General features: G+C 38.8%; 2 protein-coding genes across 3 annotated transcripts in view; one reads left to right on the top strand and one right to left on the bottom strand.

Moving 5' to 3' along the window:
- GTF2F2 (general transcription factor IIF subunit 2) overlaps positions 1 to 17570 on the top strand; it is a 94072-nt gene that overhangs the window by 33277 nt on the left and 43225 nt on the right. For both annotated transcript variants that reach the window (XM_067292346.1, XM_067292340.1), the window contains one exon: positions 9499 to 9580. In XM_067292346.1, coding sequence (XP_067148447.1) covers positions 9499 to 9580 — 82 coding nt within the window. The remainder of the gene's footprint in view (positions 1 to 9498; positions 9581 to 17570) is intronic.
- Positions 123 to 896, bottom strand: KCTD4 (potassium channel tetramerization domain containing 4). The gene has a single exon (XM_013948411.2). The coding sequence runs from the start codon at positions 894 to 896 to the stop codon at positions 123 to 125; it is 774 nt and encodes a 257-aa protein (XP_013803865.1).

The following is a 17570-nucleotide window of genomic DNA, read 5'->3' as shown; positions in this document are numbered from 1 at the left end:
ATTAATTGATTAGCAGCAGAGCTCTGTGGTACAAGGCTAGTTAGATACATCGTTTGTGATGCCAGGACGCTGTAGCCGAATGAGGTTTCGTGGCTGCGTGCTCGTTTCCTTTGCCTTTGTAATTACTTAATAAAATGAAGTGCATCACTGTGAACAATTGACCCTTTCGAGCAATCCAGGCTGGTCAGCAGTCTAAATCCACATTTTAAAGCCATCATTATAGCCTCAAACTTAAGAGTTTCCAGGGTGCAGACAAAGGTATTGTCCTCCTTCAGTACAAGTCGTGTACCATTTTCCGACTTTATGAAGTATTTGAATTGGATAATATTTGAAGATACTGAAAACTCCTCTGGAAATCCATCCAGCCTGCTTTTGGACACCAGAACAATTCTAGATTTTATTTTTGCTATGAAATCTGGAGCATTACAAAAGATCCTAAGACCTTGTGAACGGTCGTGGCTGTCAGTGATTTCCAGGAAAGTAGTCTCTCTGGATGCTAGCTGTTCCTTCTCCCACCTTGATTTCACGGCATCTGATAGTACTTTAAGCTGAAAAAAATCTGCTTCTTGTGCCAAAAGTTGGTTTTCTCGAAACCCTTCTGGTAGAAGAAGTTCTCCATTTCGTAGGAAGTTCAGGATGTGTCTGAAAAGAAGTCCATCTCTGTCTATGAAATAATGACCATCTGCATCAAATGGACACATTATTTTTCCATTTATCACACCTTCAAGGAAAGAATCTGGATACTTGGTTAGTGTTTGTTTCTGTGTGATATATAGATAGCCACCAACATTCAGAGTAATCAGAGACGTTTTACAGTCCTTGTCTTGATCAGAGCCTTCAGAGTTGCTGTGTTTTTCTTCATATTCCTTTTCTCTTCTGTTTATTTTTTGCTCCATTGCCAAAGCCAGGAGAAAAAGACAGCTATCTTGCTGTGTTCCCTTTGGCTTGAAAAGGGATTTTTGTTTTCTTTTTTTTGAAAGGTGCCTTTATTCAGCTCCGGCACGGTGTTGGAATGGAAATGCTGCTGGCATTGCACGGGCTGTCAGCTCAGTTTTGCAGTAGGTGGCGTATCAGCTATGTATGCAGGGAGATATCAGGAATATGACTGTAAAGGAGAATTTGCATTTAACTGTATGAGGGAAGAACAGTATAAAAGCTGCCTCTCTTTCAAGTCTAGGAAGTTTACATCATTTCTGAGTTCTTCACAGAAATGAACAATATTATTTTAAATAACATATTTTTAATACCTTAAAATGTATTTATAGTATCAACTAGTCAATCACGTTTCATGTTTATGGTGTTAAGTAGATAGCTTTATTTATGTTTTGAGGATTTTAATCTTCACAAAGCACCTTTTCAGATTTTTTTTGTACTGATTATGGTACCTGATTTATACAGCAGGCCAAAAGCTGCTCTTTTTTGTACAATAAGGTATCATTTATAGAACACGTGCACATATTCCTCATTTACTGAACATGTGCGCAATGGTATGATGTTTTCACAGAAGATACTTTAAACATGATGCTGAAGAGGACCTGTTGGTCCACCTATTTAAGTTTGTGGTGCAAGCTTCCATTTTCAACTGAAGGATGTATCCTCACCAATGCAAATACTGCAGCCAAACTGGTGTGTGTGTGTGTGTGTGTGTGTGTGCGTGTGTGTGCGTGTCTTTTTCTGTGCCACAGATAAAAACTATTTAGAGCAGAGAGCTCTTTGCTGTTTATATTGGTGATGTTTTTTAAGTCGCCAAGGCTATCTAGCATCAGTTGTTTCATTTTCGGCAGTAACAACTCTGCTGCCCTGTGGCGCAAAGGGTTCGTGTGCCTGCAGATACCTCCGAACAGCACATAGCATTATAGCTTAGCAACACTTCAGTGCGGGGGGGTGGGGGGAGCAGCGGCAGAGCAGGCGTGAATCCAATGGCTGGCTGCTTCCTCTCCGTGCAACTGCGATGTGAGCTTCGTTTTCAGTTGCCTTTTGAAAAAGAAAAAGATTTTCCCCTTTAAACGCTTGCAGCTTAGAGCAGGAAAGGGGAAGCTCTCCCCACAGGGACTGTGCGTTTCCGTAGGGCCCGGGCTGGAGAGGGCAGCGGTCGCAGCATGCATTTCAAAGCCGGCCGGGGCAAGCGCTTACCTGCGGCTGGACCTCGAAAGGACGCTCCATTTTTTTCCAAGCTGTAGTTTTCACTTTACAGGTAGATGCCTCTTGCTTTGGCCTGTTAGCAATAAAAAGATTATATTCTTCTGTAAATTCTTCTGCTCTGTCTCTCAAGATTTTATTCACACTGCTCCCACTGTCTGTAAGACTAATTGTTATCAATGCTACAGATTCATCACTCTTACATTTTATTACTTGCTAACTGAATCTAGTAGAAATAAATGCACTTTTTTTGACTTGCTATTATCCTTGCCTAGCACTGATACACTAATTTTTTCTGCTGCTGCATGTGGTATATTAAGCAGATATTATTAATTAGATTTGGTTTATCAGGAATTAGTCATGGTTTTAATTTTAACTCTTTGATGCCATCACTCTATTTAGCATCACTTCAGTCAAAGAAGTTTCAATCATTTTCTAACTTTAAAACATTTAGACCTTTTCAAAATTAACCCCTTTCACAATTATTGAGTATATGATCAAGGAAATGAAAGAGCTGAATAGTTTTAAGTGTGGTCGATTTTTTTGCCATTGCAGGAGACTTCTGTTCAAATTCAGTTTATTGTCAAGTGATGGAAAATTGAGATAATATGCTTAGATTGTATATAGCTACAATGCTGAACTGTTAGTGGCTGTTAAGCCCTGAGAGAATGGTTTCTGTGATGCTTTCATCTTGTGTAGTGAACTTGAAGTTTTTTGAAGATGAACTGGGAAAGTTCTGGCAAAGGTAGGTAGAGATTTCCAAGGAAAACTGGGATTTGTAAAGGATATGAAATTTTTCATGGCAAGCTAAACTGTCTTCGTTTTAAGAGATAACATTTACAGAACAGTATCTACTCATTTAGTTTTACATGCTCATAGTCTTCTGAATATTCCACCACTTGCAGTCAAAATTTTCCACTTCCACGAACAAGTATTTTTTGAAAGATCATGCAAAATCATTTTAGTTGTTCATATGATAAAAAATTCAAAGTTTATTTGATGCAGAAAATATACTCTGTGAAGATCAAGAACATTTACATTTAAACCTTTGAGACTTGAAAAATATAGACTTGATGTAAAATTTTCAGCACTGCAAACCCATGCCACTTTACTTCACTGCAGCTGACAGCCATCTGTAGGACAAAATTTAAACCTGACACATTGTTGTGAAAATTTTCCCCTTTCTGTGCTGTGCTACAGAACAACTTTTCCAAACAGTCCTTGTTCTTCATAAACACTTAGTGATACATAAGGTATTGCAGTGCATGTAGTTCTAGTGAGGTAAGAGTTATTTCAGTGGCTGCATATAGCTCCTTGCTTTCTGAAGGTGTAGATAGTCCTAGAAGAACTGAATGATGTTTTTCTTTCTTTCTGTCCTTCCTCTGAAAGATTGTCCAGAAGTCCATTTTGGTAAAGGTATATATGTATCTCTTGCAATTGAACTTAGAGACTTTTGACCAGTCTTGTGCCCTAGGAGTGGAAGTACAGTGCTACACAGGAAAGCAAATCCTCTAAGGAGGCAAAGGGCAAGGGATCTGTCCCTCGTCCTGTCTTATTTGCTTTTGGATGATCTTGCTCCTCCATCGTGCTCCTGAAACTCCTGCTCTGGAAGCAGCACCTCCTGAAACTTGACCATGCCATGAAGCTGAGGACTGGAGCACACCACAGAAAAGTTGGTGCTTTACCAAGGGCTCAGCTTGCTCTACATTTGAACAGCATCAGCTTCACTGAGAGTCTATTTTCAGTGAAAATGACATGAGTTATAGAAAACAGCTGGTTTCATTTATTACAGTACAAAAGGATATGAGGGGAAATCTACAGCTATAAGAGGTAGAGAATTTCTGAAGTGTATTAGGAAGCTATGCTCAGGAATTGTTTGGGTTATCTAAGTAATTTGTTAGTCATTTAATGTCATAACACAGAAAATTGGCTAGGTCACTGGACAATTAAACCATTTAGTAATTACTGGTTTACAGTAGTAGTGGCATAGACATTCTCATTCCATTAATAACTCAAGGATGTTGATTAACAGCTATTGAAGGCAAGCTCTACACACTAATTAAAATTAAAGATTTTTGAATCAGGAAGTCTGAACAATTCTCATTCAAGAGTTTTAAAAGCTATCCAAGAAGCTCTATCAACAGTTACTATTGATTTTTTTTTCAATAATTTTTGAGCACTACAGAAGTTCTACAAGACTGAAAAAGCAAATGTTCTGCCAGTATTTAAAAGGTAAAGTGGATGACCCAAGTATTTAAAAATGAAAAGTAACAGTATATGCAAAACAATACAAAATCTGACTTGGGGGTCAGTCAGTTAAAAATTAAGGAAGAGTAATATAATAATAATCAATAAAGATATAGGGAAAATGGACTGTCTCAATTTAAAATGATTTTTTTATGTTACAAGTTTGATCATCAAAGGAGGTAATGCTTTTTTCTGTTAAATCTGTGAGCAGATCCCATTTGTCATTTTGAATTAGACTGTATACTGTATTAGTTTCCCTTTCATTTAACTCTGCAGAAAAACTATCTGCTGGGTCTCACACTAGTAAACGTAAGCGGAGAATTATCACTGAAATGCTGCTGTGATTTGGTTCTTTGTTATATATTTATTTATTTATGGCCAGTGATTTATTTTATTCTGGCCAGTGAAGGAGAATGTGGTTACCGATAGAGCTTGAAGATGATACAGAGAAAGGGCGTAGTAAATAAGGAAGGAGATGTTGCAGCGGGGATGCCCCCATCCAGCCCTGAAGTGCAGGAGCCTGGGCAGCAGCACAGCAGGGCAAGGGAAAGGGGGAACCACTGGGGCTCCTGACTGGGACACTGGGAGGCAACCGCCGAACCTCCACCTGCCGGGGAGCTGGAGCTCACTGCCTGACACAGACCCTTTCCTGGCCACATTTTCCTCACCTTCACATCTTCCTGCCTCTTAGGAATGGCAGCCTCTGAGGTGGGTCTCCATGTCCTCCTTCCCGTGTGCCTCTCCCCGTCAGCTCTCACGACAAGCAGGGGCTAACAAACTGTGGGTCCTGCCCCACACGCCATAAAGCCTGCCTGTGAGACCTGCAGTTCAGGAGAGACGTTAGTAAATTGGACCTTCTCAGACTGATAAGAATGGTTAAAAAGCTGGAAAACACATGCCTAATGGAAGATTCTAGAAAATGTGATTTATTAGGCTAATAAATGGGGAGAGTACCTAAGTGCCTGAATGGGCAGAAAGCTTTTATAGCAAGCTCTCCAACTTAGCAGCCAAAGGTCTAACAAGACCCAGTGGCTGTAAATTGGAGCCAGGTGCAGTCAGACTAGAAAATTAACACATTAAAATCTCCTAGACAATCTCTCTCTCTCTCTTTCTCTTTTTCTTTCTCTCTAAAAACCCTATCAGTAACATTTGCTGCACCATCCCAGTAAATTTCCCCTGTGCCTGTTTATTAAGATCGCCTTCAGCATTTTAACCACCTTCTATTTATTTGATGGGGTTTGTCAACAGAAGTTGCAGCTGGAATCAGCATTGGCACAGCACACATCACTCACCTGTCACTAAGAGTGTCAACGGCTGAAATTCCTTGATGGGCTGGCATTGGGGTGTTCAGGCAGGGATTTAGGGGTGAGCATACATCTGGCAGCTAGCGATGCAGTTATGGATTGTGTAGACCAACCTGTCTAAAGCTGCATTCACCGTGTACTTGTATCTTCCCCTCACGTAACGACCATTCGGAGTGTGAGAAGCTTTGGGAAAGGTCTCTCTGTTTTCTCTTGTAATCACTGAACTTGTCTACCCTTCCTGACTCTAGCCTATTCGTCTGTGTATTTCTGTATGCTTTATTTTGGGTTGGTATTTTAGTGGGGAATTGCTGCTTTCAAGCCTTGTTCATCCTTTGAGTTCCAGACTAACATGACTATGGAAATACCACGTATCTGGATAGACATGTAAGATTTGGGATGTCTTCATTGGAGCTCTGGCCCTGCAACAAGAGAAAAGCGATCTAGATTTCTGAAGTTAGCAAACAGATACATGGTATTTTGGTGAATGAAGACTAATTAGGCTGTGAAAGGAATAAAAACTGCATTCTCCCTTTACAGTCTTACATTTGGAGGTTTAGTGCATCTTTGCCAGAGTAGATTTATTCTGATAGACTCTCTGGATGTGTTACAATCCCCAAGACGGCCCAGGAAATGTGGGACGTGAACCTTGGCTTCTGGACAGTGGGTAAGTTTTGACAGCAGACCAGGTTAGCTGTAACATTATGATCTCAGAGACTGTAGGCAGCCTTGTACACTGAAGCAGCTGGTGAAATAATAGAATATTAAACCCAAGAAGCCCAGACCACTGGTAATTAAAAGAGGATATTACTAAAGATGTGAAATAAATCATAAGATATTACTAGGGATAAGCATTTTTAATTGAAAGGTTGAAACAACTGTTATTTAATTCCCTAAAAGATTGGTGTGGGCGATACCTGGTTCACTGATGCTGATTCTTAAAACTTAGGAATAGTTTCAAAATTCTGCAGTTCACAGAGATTGATAGTGACATGTCAGCATTCAGACAGTAGCAGGATGGATGACTTAGATGAGTATAGGCTAGCTAGCCTTACACCTGTACTATACAAACTAATGGAAAAATTGTGATGGAGTTCAGGGAGTAGAAAAGGAAAGAACAGAAATATAATGAGTGCTAGCAAACGTGGCTTAATGTAAAGGTTTTCTGGTCAAATAAACCTAATTTCATTTATTTTTGAGATTATAAGTTTGACTGATAAAGTAACAGCATGGTTGCAGTCTGTTAGCATTTCATATTTCACATAATTTAGTATCTTTTAATGTTCTGATTTATGTTAAAGAGAAAATCAGCAAGCACAGAATGAGATGAAGAACTGGCTGACAGTTATCAGAAAGTAATTATCGGTAGGAAGTCATTCTCAAGTAGCAGTTTGAAGGGCTTCCTCCAGGATTAGCAAGAGGGCCAGCAGTAAGATGGAATCACTGCTCATAAAATGTGGCATGATTGACACAAATGCTGGTCAGACAGTGAATAACTATGACAGGACTATTATAGTTTGACCTGGATCACTTAGTTCACAGAATCTGATTAAATAAAAAGCATTTTCACCAAGCTAGAGGCAATTATATACCTATGAAGAGGGCATGCAAAGCACGTCTGTAGAATGTAAGGCTTGGAAAAGGCTCAAAATAGGTGTGTTAAGGACATAATAGAGAGTCAGCTTCATCAAGCTGCTGAGCTTGATTTTAGAGAGGAATTGATCATAACCCAGTTTTAGCCATCTAAACATGAAGCACAGTCAGTGGAGGAAAAAGCCCCTAGCAACACAGGGCAGTTCATTGAATCCTGAAAGAGATGGCACCAATTGTCTTCTGAAAGTCTTCCTTCCTCCCTTTCTCTGTTGAATTCGGAGAGTTTACTGAATAACCTTGAGATGGATGAAGTGAGCTGAGATAAATTCCAAACTGGATGTAAAAACTCTTCTCCTATAGCTGTTATTTTATCTTTGTATGGTTATTATATTGTTCTATGTGGTACAGTAAGACCAGTACAGGAGTATTACATCTACTTTATGGAGTTTGTGTTCTTAAAATATCATTGAAAGATTGATTAAGGTGCAGATAAGAACCACAGAACTGATTTAAGTGTGGTATAAAATGCCTTATGGTTAGATAATGCATGAGCTTGAACTATTTCATTTATTGTAAAGAGGGGTTGAGAAGTGACCTGATTACAATGTATAGGTACTTTCACAGGGAGAAAATACCAGGTAATAAAAGTCTCTTTAACATTGTACAGAAAGATGAACTAACTGCTAGAAGCTGGAGACAAATTCACGTTAGAAATTAAGCACTGATGTTAATAGCACCTTAGTCGCACATAAGTTACTAGGTTCTTCACAGAAGAGGATAAAATTTAATTTTCTGTGATGCACAGGAGGTCAGGCAAGTAGACTAAGTTCTTTCTTCTGGCTTTAAACCATTATGAATCTGTAAAAGCAGACATATTTTCATAAAATTTTACTTTGATATGTTCAAAACTGCCAGAAAAGAAGTGTGTTGTTCTTCTTCCCATAAAGGATTTAATTAATTTTTAAATCAAAGCAAGGAAGTGTAAATGAAATCATTTTAAAATACTTGGTGTCAAAATAATTGTTCTCTGCATTATTTAAAGAGAGCAGATTTAGATTTACAGATGTAATGGTATTTCAGTCTGCAAGGCATTGGAAAAATCAGGGGCACCTGCGGAAGGAGTGCCTTGTGTTACGTGACTCAGTTCTTCTAAGCATTTCTATTATCTTCTATGACAGCTGAAAGTGACAGCGGCAATGGTGTGCCCTACACCAGTAGCAAGATGAGACGCTTTTGGAAGGACATTTTAAATAGTGAGAGTTAATCAATTCATTGAAGTTAAGAAGCTCATCCTTTCGTGTTACAGATGGCTATTCCAGAGGGGTATATTTTGGACCTACTGCGCTGTCTATGCCCAAAAGATAGGGTTAAATTGACCGCACTCATTCACTAGGTATTAGAATAACCTAGAGGAAAAAATAGGTGCTTAGCCAAGGTCACTTTTGCTTGCTTTCTGTGTAAGGTTGTTTTCGGGTTTTATGCTTTTCCTCCTTTACAGCAGAGGCTGGTACTATTGTACTGCTCTGGCAGTCATTCTTGCTTTAGGCAAAAAGGTGTTGACATCAGATTGCAAAGTGACTGTTACAGAGGTGAATGTACAGAGAACAGTGTTAACTAAAACTTTCCTACATAGGCCAACTTCTAGATTACTAACTGCAGGATTTTTTTTTTCTCCCTGGTGTTAGCATATATATTATTATTTTGTTGTGTTACGCTCCTTTGGTGAAGAATATTTTTTATTGTTATAGAAATGAAAATAGATTACCATTTTTCTGACCAAAGTCAGACAGGGTAAAAATAACATTTGCTCTCATTTTATCTTCCACTGATTTTGGATACTCTGATTGGGTCCTCTTTGTAAATTATTTTTTCAGAGACACTGGGTGTATTCAATGCACTTTTCTAGAAAACAGTTCCTAGGTAAGCTGAGTGCAACACTGAAAAAGGAGGGCTACACAGTTACTAGCTTTTTATTAAAAATTTGGTCTTTGTGATTAATTCATAACATGTAAAACATCTGATGGCAAAACAAGGATGTGGGGGGGATACCAGCTGTGCAGGTGTGTTTTTTCTGTTTTTCTTCAGTATCTAACTAGCAGAGATTTGAGAACTTGCATTATGTTTACTAAACTCTGCATTAGTGAAAAATAATGCAGATGCTGACTGTGTTGGTGAATTTTATTTTAATGCGCGGTTTTGCTTTGTTTTTCCATTCTAGACAAACTTTCCCTGGAAGGAATAGTGGTACAACGTGCTGAATGCAGACCTGCAGCTAGTGAAAATTATATGAAACTGAAAAGGTAGGACTGTTCTATTACAAATGGATATGTGATATCTTATTCTGATGCTTTTATTATAGTCTTACTAGGGAGGGATGACTTCAGTATTATCATGGTATTATGTAGGATTTATATAGGATTGGAACTGTTCATCCTTTTGGGGTAGATTTAGCAGAAGGAAGGAATGAAGGTTGGAGTGAGAATTGTACCTCCCCTTGGTACTAACTGGTGGGATGATTTCCATCACATATGTAACTCTTACTAGAACACGCATTATATTTGTTCATATCTAAATGTATGTCTGGATATTTAAATGTGATTAAAGCAGAATTTACTGAAAGCTTAAAGGTTTGCACTGGCCTTGTTAGGATAAGCTTCTTGCATATAGGTGTCTGTGCAGATTGCCCAAATTGAATTCTACTAAATGCTTAATGTATTATTGTACCATGCTAGATAAAGAGCCCCTCAGAAAAGATATTTAAAATGGCCAAAATAGGAAAGACTTTAGAGAGAAGTCTTAGACCTAAATGGGGGGATTGCTATAAAAAGGTAGTGGGTGAAATTGTCAGAAGTGATATGGAAACCACAAGACATAAATTAAACAGAATCATTTAGTGACTTTTGAAAATTTCATCCAATACATCTAGAATTCAGCATGTGATTCATATATTGTATGTGTAATTAACTTGGTGATGCTCTCTATTAATAAGATTTGGAATTTAATTGTGCATTATGTTAATTACATACTTGTGTATTATAAGCATGTTTGTTTTAATTAAATCACCCCCTATGACTTTGTTATAAATAGAGAAATGCAAGACAGGAAATTTCAGAAAAAGAATCATCAGCCACATAGCCTTAGTTTTAGGATCACCAGAAAAATGCAGAAAAGGCAAAGTGATTTTTCACAATTCCTGATCTGTTTTCTAGGTATCATATGCCACATTTATGGTATCTAATTTTTTATTAACCTGCTCTGTGATTTAACTGCTCTAATATTTCCTTACTGTGTTTATTCAGTTTTCAGGCTTTACGTTATAGCTGTTGGCAAATCAGTACCATATATTTGCTCATGCACTATGAACTCATTTCAGTCTGTGTTTTGTAATTGCTCTCATGACTTTTGTCATCAGTGTGAAATGGAGTATGAACCAAATGCGATGTTACTAGAACAGGAGTCGTTTCAATCTGGCAAATTTAAATATATATGAATAGAATCTGTGGAATGTATTTCGTTCATAATTGTTTTAATCACAAGTTGCCCAATCTGAGTGCTTTTTTTGGATTTTGTACGCAGAGTTCCATTAATTGATCAGATGAGCTTCCTGTGGTTTGGCCACAGCAGGAGGCAAAAACAGAACTGACAGCTTTAATGAAATACTACCCAAATTTTAAATTTGTCAGCATTCTTTCTGTCAAGCACGCATGCATGCAGCCCCTCTTGAACTTACATTTTGTCATGTTGAACTCCTGTAGGAGCACACAAGGATATGAACATGAAAGCAGGTTTTGTGTTAGGAAGCATTGGGAAGCTGCAAACTGACAGGAGTGGGTTTTTTTCTTTCCTTTAGAAATATTGTCAGGCCCTATATGCTTAGATTTTAGTTTTTCATGTTGTTAGAGATTTTTTGTCTTTCACCATCAAGTTAAAAAAAAAAAAAATCTCATCTGGTGGAAATCAGCGTGAGATTTAGCAGATTTAGCAATCACAGCCTCAGAAGAATTTGGTCTATGCCCAAATAACGTTTCTGGTATTTGAGTAGCAGAATCTAACTTTTCTCTTCACTCCCTTTGCGCTCTCCCACCCTCAGCATGCTGCAGTGTCTGTTTGTGCTAAAAAGTAAGCAAGAGCATTGAAGATAAACTGCGTAAGTTATAGAATTGTGTTAAACCCTTGTGTAAAACCCTTTTTATTTGCTTTTTTATTTACTATTGTGCTTTACATGAGAGAAATTCTCCAAAGTTGGAATTGATAATATTGATAAAACAGCAAATCTGTTGTGTAGGCTTTAAGTGCTACAATAGTAAATTGAGTTCAGGAAGGAGATAAAATTAAATAACAGGTGCAGTTGCTTCAAACTTTGAAGATCTAGAAAACGAAGTTAAGCTGCACACTCCAGTAACTGTACTCATTTTTTTTCTGGAAGCTGGCAGTAACTAAAAGGAATTACTTGCCTCCCTGCTATTAAATGCAGATATGGATTCCTTGTACCTGGCTGCGTACCTGGCCCAAGGAAATGTATTGATGGATACTTTGTGTGGCGTAGCATTTGATTTTCATGCTGCATTGTAGTGTTTCAATGAGCGGACAGAGTGATGGTCTCATCATGGGGACTGCCAGCAGTTAGGTGGGAGATAAGTGTGATATGTGGGCTTAAGGATGGCTAATGAAGGCACAGAATTAGATGAGATGTGCCTATGGGTGAAAGCGTTGTCAAATGTGGCAGATTATAGGGTTTTTTTTCCCAAGGAGCAGGCTTAACATCTGATTGCAGGGAAGGTGTAGACAGCTTATATTCAGAACAAAACAAAGGCAAGGTACAAATGTGTGTCTAGGGATAACTAGTCAGAAAGGTAGAACAAATGTGTGACCAAGTACCTTCACTCAGTATTTTCCATTTTGGAGTTTTTGTTGTTGGCAGGGTTTTTTTTTCATTTTGTTGAACTTGAAATCCTAGAAGGGGAACAAATACCATGAAACACCTGCAATCCTGCACTAGTAAATCTTCACATTGTTGAATTTCCTAGAATTTTTTTTATTAAGAACAGATTTGTTCTTTGTAACATTTTAATGATTAGTTACATGTTTATAGTTACTGCTGGTGATGTTACTGAAGCTAGCTGAAAGATAGGATGTGATTTCCAGGCACCTCTCCCAATTTCTGTCCACTGGGTTATTGTGGGAATGGGTCTCATGATGCTGCTTAAAAATATTTTGACTGTGTGGTGAAAAAAAAGGACAGAATCTGTGTCCTGGATTGTGGATGGTTTTCGTGTGTGATGGTCACAGAAGATACCTTCCCTATGCTACTCTTTCTAGTCGATACTTCCCTTCTTGCCCCATCCTGTAGCACATAAGAAGAGGGTGTGTATCGCAGACTGGGTCGCACGCGTGGTTTGTTATACAGCCCATGCTGTGTTTGGCACCAGTCTCGTGCCCCACCATGCGTGTCACCTAGGTAGGCTGCCTTCCCCTTGCTTCCTCCAAGCTGTCAGAGGCAGGCTCCAGGTCCACCCTGGTGGCCCCTTCCAAACTAGATCATTTTCTCCCTCTCACTGTTGTTGGCTTTCCACCACAAGGAGGCAAGATCTGTCCCTTAATGTTCTGTTTCTGAGGCTTAAAAGACTTTCATTTCCATTACCTTCATCTCCTGATCCCAGTGCTTAATCCCCTTGAGGTTAAGGACCCCCTGAAGAGGGAGGTCCTCCAAGGTGTTAGTCTGCACTGGGTAGGAGGGGGCACAGAGGAAGAGGACTCCTTCAAACATTCAGGATCCCATCAGGCTCTAGTTCACTTGAGAGATGAGAAGGTGTTGATACTCCTGAAGGGTTTCTGTTTAGCACAAAAGAGAAAAGATACGGGACTGGCATGGATCCCATCTCTGATTTCCTCTGCCTGATTGCCTGCTTTCATTCCTGGGCAGGTCCTCTCACCTCCATCCCTTCTATTTTTCCCTCTGACTGTAGCTAAACCTTCTCCTTCCCCCTTATTTTTTAGTCCTCCTTTCCCCATTTTGTTTATTTCTGTTTCTCCCTTTCCTCACAGACAACACTTATTTGGGTAATCTCTTTTTCAGAAATAATTTGAGCACACTGAGTATCATATGTGCTCAAACTACAATTCATTTGGAGGAAAAGTTAAAAAAAAAAAAAATCCCTGGGAGAGACTTCTGCAAAGCTCTGACTCCAACTGACGGTTCAGTGGCCACAGCAAGTCCTTTAGGATTGCTCAGATCAATGGAGAAGTGGCCTGCTGGCTTCCAGGCTAGCAGTTCTGGGAGGTGGTCTTGAAGGCACATGCAAAGTCTGTTCTTATTGATCTGTAAAGCTCAAGTATTTGTTGGATGCAGTGTTTGATGCTTCCCCAAGAGTAGCGAATGCCATGTAAAAACTGGAATAAAATGAGATCCCTTGTTTCATTCTCAAATTCTCCTGAAATGCTGGCAGCCTTTAGAAATGGACTTTGGGAGACTTTGCCTCAAATAAATGTAATCTGAATTACTGAACTCTCCCATATGGTATATCAAACTGAAAAAAAGAAGTTCCAGGATTTCAGAAGGCGTGGAAGAGCTGACTTTTAAGACAGGTAAGATATTTGTAATCTTTACCAGAGTGAGGCTGATACTCCACTGTAATTCTCCTAAGTAACTTAAAAATACATCTTGAAGTATCATTAGTGAAAATGGCATTTGCCATCATAACAGTTCATAACAAGACACAGGAATTTTGTATGTGTTCTTGCTTTTTCTGTCTGAGTTTTCTACAGAGAATGTGGAAAAAGCCCCTAGAAAAAGCTAGTGGAATAAACAAGCATGATAGACTTTTAAGAGAAGTGAGTAGTAAGCTGTTCTAGAATAATTAATGAAGTTTCACGTTTTAAAAAGTCACATTTCTTTATAATCATATTAATTAGGCCAGTAAAAGTCCTGACATTTGGTGGTCTAGGCCAAGCACATGAAGCTTAATTAATGTAGACTAGTTGCACTAGTTGCTCATCTTCTCTAAAATACTCCGAGAGTATTGACTGACTGACACTTCAGTATATTGGTGAAATGAACATTATGCCGTTTTTTCCAAATTCCCCCACTAGCAAAAGAAAATGAATAATTTGACCAGCATGCCACTTCTTATGTATTTTTGTAGATACGCTCAGTCGGCTATGAATTCTCTTCCAAAATAAATATGTATGAATAAATTCATGCATTTTCCACAAAATGCTGCACAAATGCTGTTAGGTTCATTTGAAGTGGGAGGCCGTTTTTATCTTCAGCTGAGATTGCATCTGCTGTCAGTCACTGCAACCATGATTTTCAGGTATTGAAGATAAATTTCTTTGTCTTGAAATAAGTTTTAGCATAATATAAAAAGTCATTTAGTAGGATTTAAATAATAAGTTAGCTAGGTTTTAAGTAACTTCTCAGTAAGTACAAAAAAATATGTTTCCATGTGTTGAAAACATTTCCTTTCCTAATTTTTCCAGAGAATAATGTGCGATTTGCAGAAAAGTATGTAACAACCATGTTCGTAAGGGTTAAACTCTAATGTTAAGAGATGTATTCTGTATCTCCATTAATTCCCAGATGTCCATCAGTTTTTACAAATAAAGCAAATACCATTCTACTTGTGAACAATTGAACTACAAAGTAGTAAGTGCCTAAGTATTTGAGTTTCTCATTCCATTTTTCACATTTTTGAATAGAGTAAGGGAGAGGAGCAAGTACAAAAATTATGGTTAAAGTGAGATGAGTTCAGCGGCACGAATGAGTGTTATCCCTGGTTTCAGAGGCAGGGAGACTTGCTTCTGTTGGTTTGCTACTATCGCTCTGTGATCTTGGCCTCTTTTCTCTGTCTCTTGTCCCTCCCATTTTGTCTGTCTTCTCTTACTGTTCTTACAAGTGTTGGTCTGAGACTGTCTTCTAATGGGTCTGTATATTGCCTTGCTTTTCTGTGCAGTGAAGTGAAAAGGTTCTAATTTTGGTCACTGCTTGTGGCCATTATAATAATGCTAATAAATAAGCTAATAAGCTAATAATAAGCTAAGTAAACTAATAAATAGCCTACTGTTTGTAATCCAGCAGATATTTTATCGTGTGTTTTTTACAACTACAGTTAAATGCTAGGATTACTCTCTCCTTTTGTTCCCATGTTGTCTTCAGCTATAAGTAGCCAGGTGTATACAGGCTACTTTAAGGGGGGGAAAAAAACAAAACATGAAGCGCTCCCATTGTTTTACAATATACTTCCTAGCATATGGATCACATTAATTATGAAAAACTGATACTCTCAGGTTTTGCATGTATAAATTGTTGGCTCTGAGCTTCATTCCACTTGAAAATGCATGGAGACACAGCATGAGAGAAGTAGGCTTCCTAGGTGGATAATCTACCCTTCTCCTTTTGTTTTACCTTAAAATGACGTTACTATGGTATGGCATGTAATCTGCCACCTTTCTGTCTTAAATATCATCATTTGCAGGTGAGAGGCATACCTGCATTCCTCTGGAATTGAAATCCTGTGATAAGAGAAAATGTATTTATAGAATTGGAATTTGTTTCTCCCAGAATCATCCTGGTCCCTGTCTGGCTTGCTCTTCTGGAGTACAAACAGCACAGAAATGATCTTCTCTTCTGAGAGGCTATTGTGCTTCTTAATGGTGGGCATAACGAATGTTTTGTGTGTATTTTGGAAAGGCACATTGTTTCCAGGTGCCCAGTGTGAAAACTATTCTCAAGCAGAGTAGAGATGCTTAGGGACGTGTATTTAAGAAGGGTTTATGGCAAATATTTTGTGAATATATGCTTCCCAGGGAAGGGAATCAACAGTTGTAATCCAAGAGTTTTCCTCTCATTGGCCAGCTTCTTTAAAACAGACTTCAAACGACAGTATTCTTCTTCTGCTGGTTGCACTGCTCCCTTTCCTCTGCTGTCAGAGGTGTTGCATTTACGAACATATCTAGTTTGCCATTGTGCTAATTAGCCTAAGAAACATCCATTTCCTTTTTATCTACTGAAAGGCAGGAGGCTAAAAATAGGCAGTCTGTAATATGTTCAGGCTCCAGTCATAGCCATTAAAAAAAAAAAAAAAAAAAAAAGCCTTACTCGTAGCAGCCCTCAGCACCAGAACTTCTACGTACCTGTATTTTCAGTAATCCTAGATGTCGGTGGCACAGATTCCTTCTCTTGAAACCAAAGTCTTTGGAGCTGTATAGTGCTGGTGGTCTGTACCAGTACCTTACTGGTACCCGACCTACCACACAAAGATGTGTCTTTTGGTAAAGTGCTTTCCAGATTTCAACCCAGTACTTATTTAGTATTGACTGGGGTTATGGCTTTGGGACATCCTTCCTGTTCCCAGGACTTCAGCAGCAGCATTTGAGTAGCATAATTCCTTCTTTTCATCTTCTTTTGAAAAGTTTGGAAGTCACATTATAATTTCCTTGGTTGGAAACCTGTGGAGGAGGATGCAAGTTTAACTGTCATGACTTATCCCCTGTTATTAGCCATCATAACCCTCTGTTCTTTTTGTTTACCATCATGCTTGACTCTGTCAGGGAAGGTGGGGATTACTAGTTAGCATATACAAGGCCATTTCTACATCAGCGATATGGTTTAGATGTAGATCTTCGTTTTCCCTGTTGCAGAGGAGAGCTCATGGATCTCTTTTTCTCTAGCCACCATGCCAGATGCTATAGTCATGCTGAGGGTGTTCTGCATGCTGCAAAGCTGCTTTGGCAACCACCAGACCGACTAGCTCAAATTTACACAATATGTAGAATGTCAGCACCACAGCACGTCTCTATTTTTAAGCGACTTTGTTCACATACTACGGATGGTATTTGCAGTTTGTGAGAGATCAGCAGATTAGTATCGTCCAACAGTTATCCTGCTGCCAAGTAGCTCCAAAAGTTGCATGATATCACTGAGTATTAAAAGTTATGCCTGTGCAGAATCAAAGAATCACCAGGTGGCAAGCTCTGTTGGTGATGTATTGATTTCCTGGATTATTAAAATCTTTCTGAAATTCTCGATACTCAAAGGAGGCCTTAAAATTGTCTGAAGGGTGACAAAGTTCATATATTTTCCTCCATATAGCGCTTGGGCTATAGCCAAGTTCAGAACAAGTTCATAGATGACAGGCCATCCTTCCTCTATTTCTGAGGGTTTTTTGTGAGGAATATCTATCTGTAGAGCTTCAGTGCTTGTCAGACTGGAGTTCCCTTTGAGCAGTGAGTGATTTAATTTCTGAAGACATGGGCAGAATCCCAGTGGTGACTTAACTCCTAGAAATCCAT

This window comes from Apteryx mantelli, chromosome 1, assembly GCF_036417845.1.
Source record: "Apteryx mantelli isolate bAptMan1 chromosome 1, bAptMan1.hap1, whole genome shotgun sequence".
NCBI classification, from domain to species: Eukaryota; Metazoa; Chordata; class Aves; order Apterygiformes; family Apterygidae; genus Apteryx; species Apteryx mantelli.
Note: the sequence above shows the minus strand (reverse complement) of the source record. Positions and strands in the feature narration are given on the sequence as shown.

Bases quoted from the DNA above. Each gene is read 5' to 3' on its own strand.
- KCTD4 (XM_013948411.2), bottom strand. From the start codon at position 896: ATGGAGCAAAAAATAAACAGAAGAGAAAAGGAATATGAAGAAAAACAC.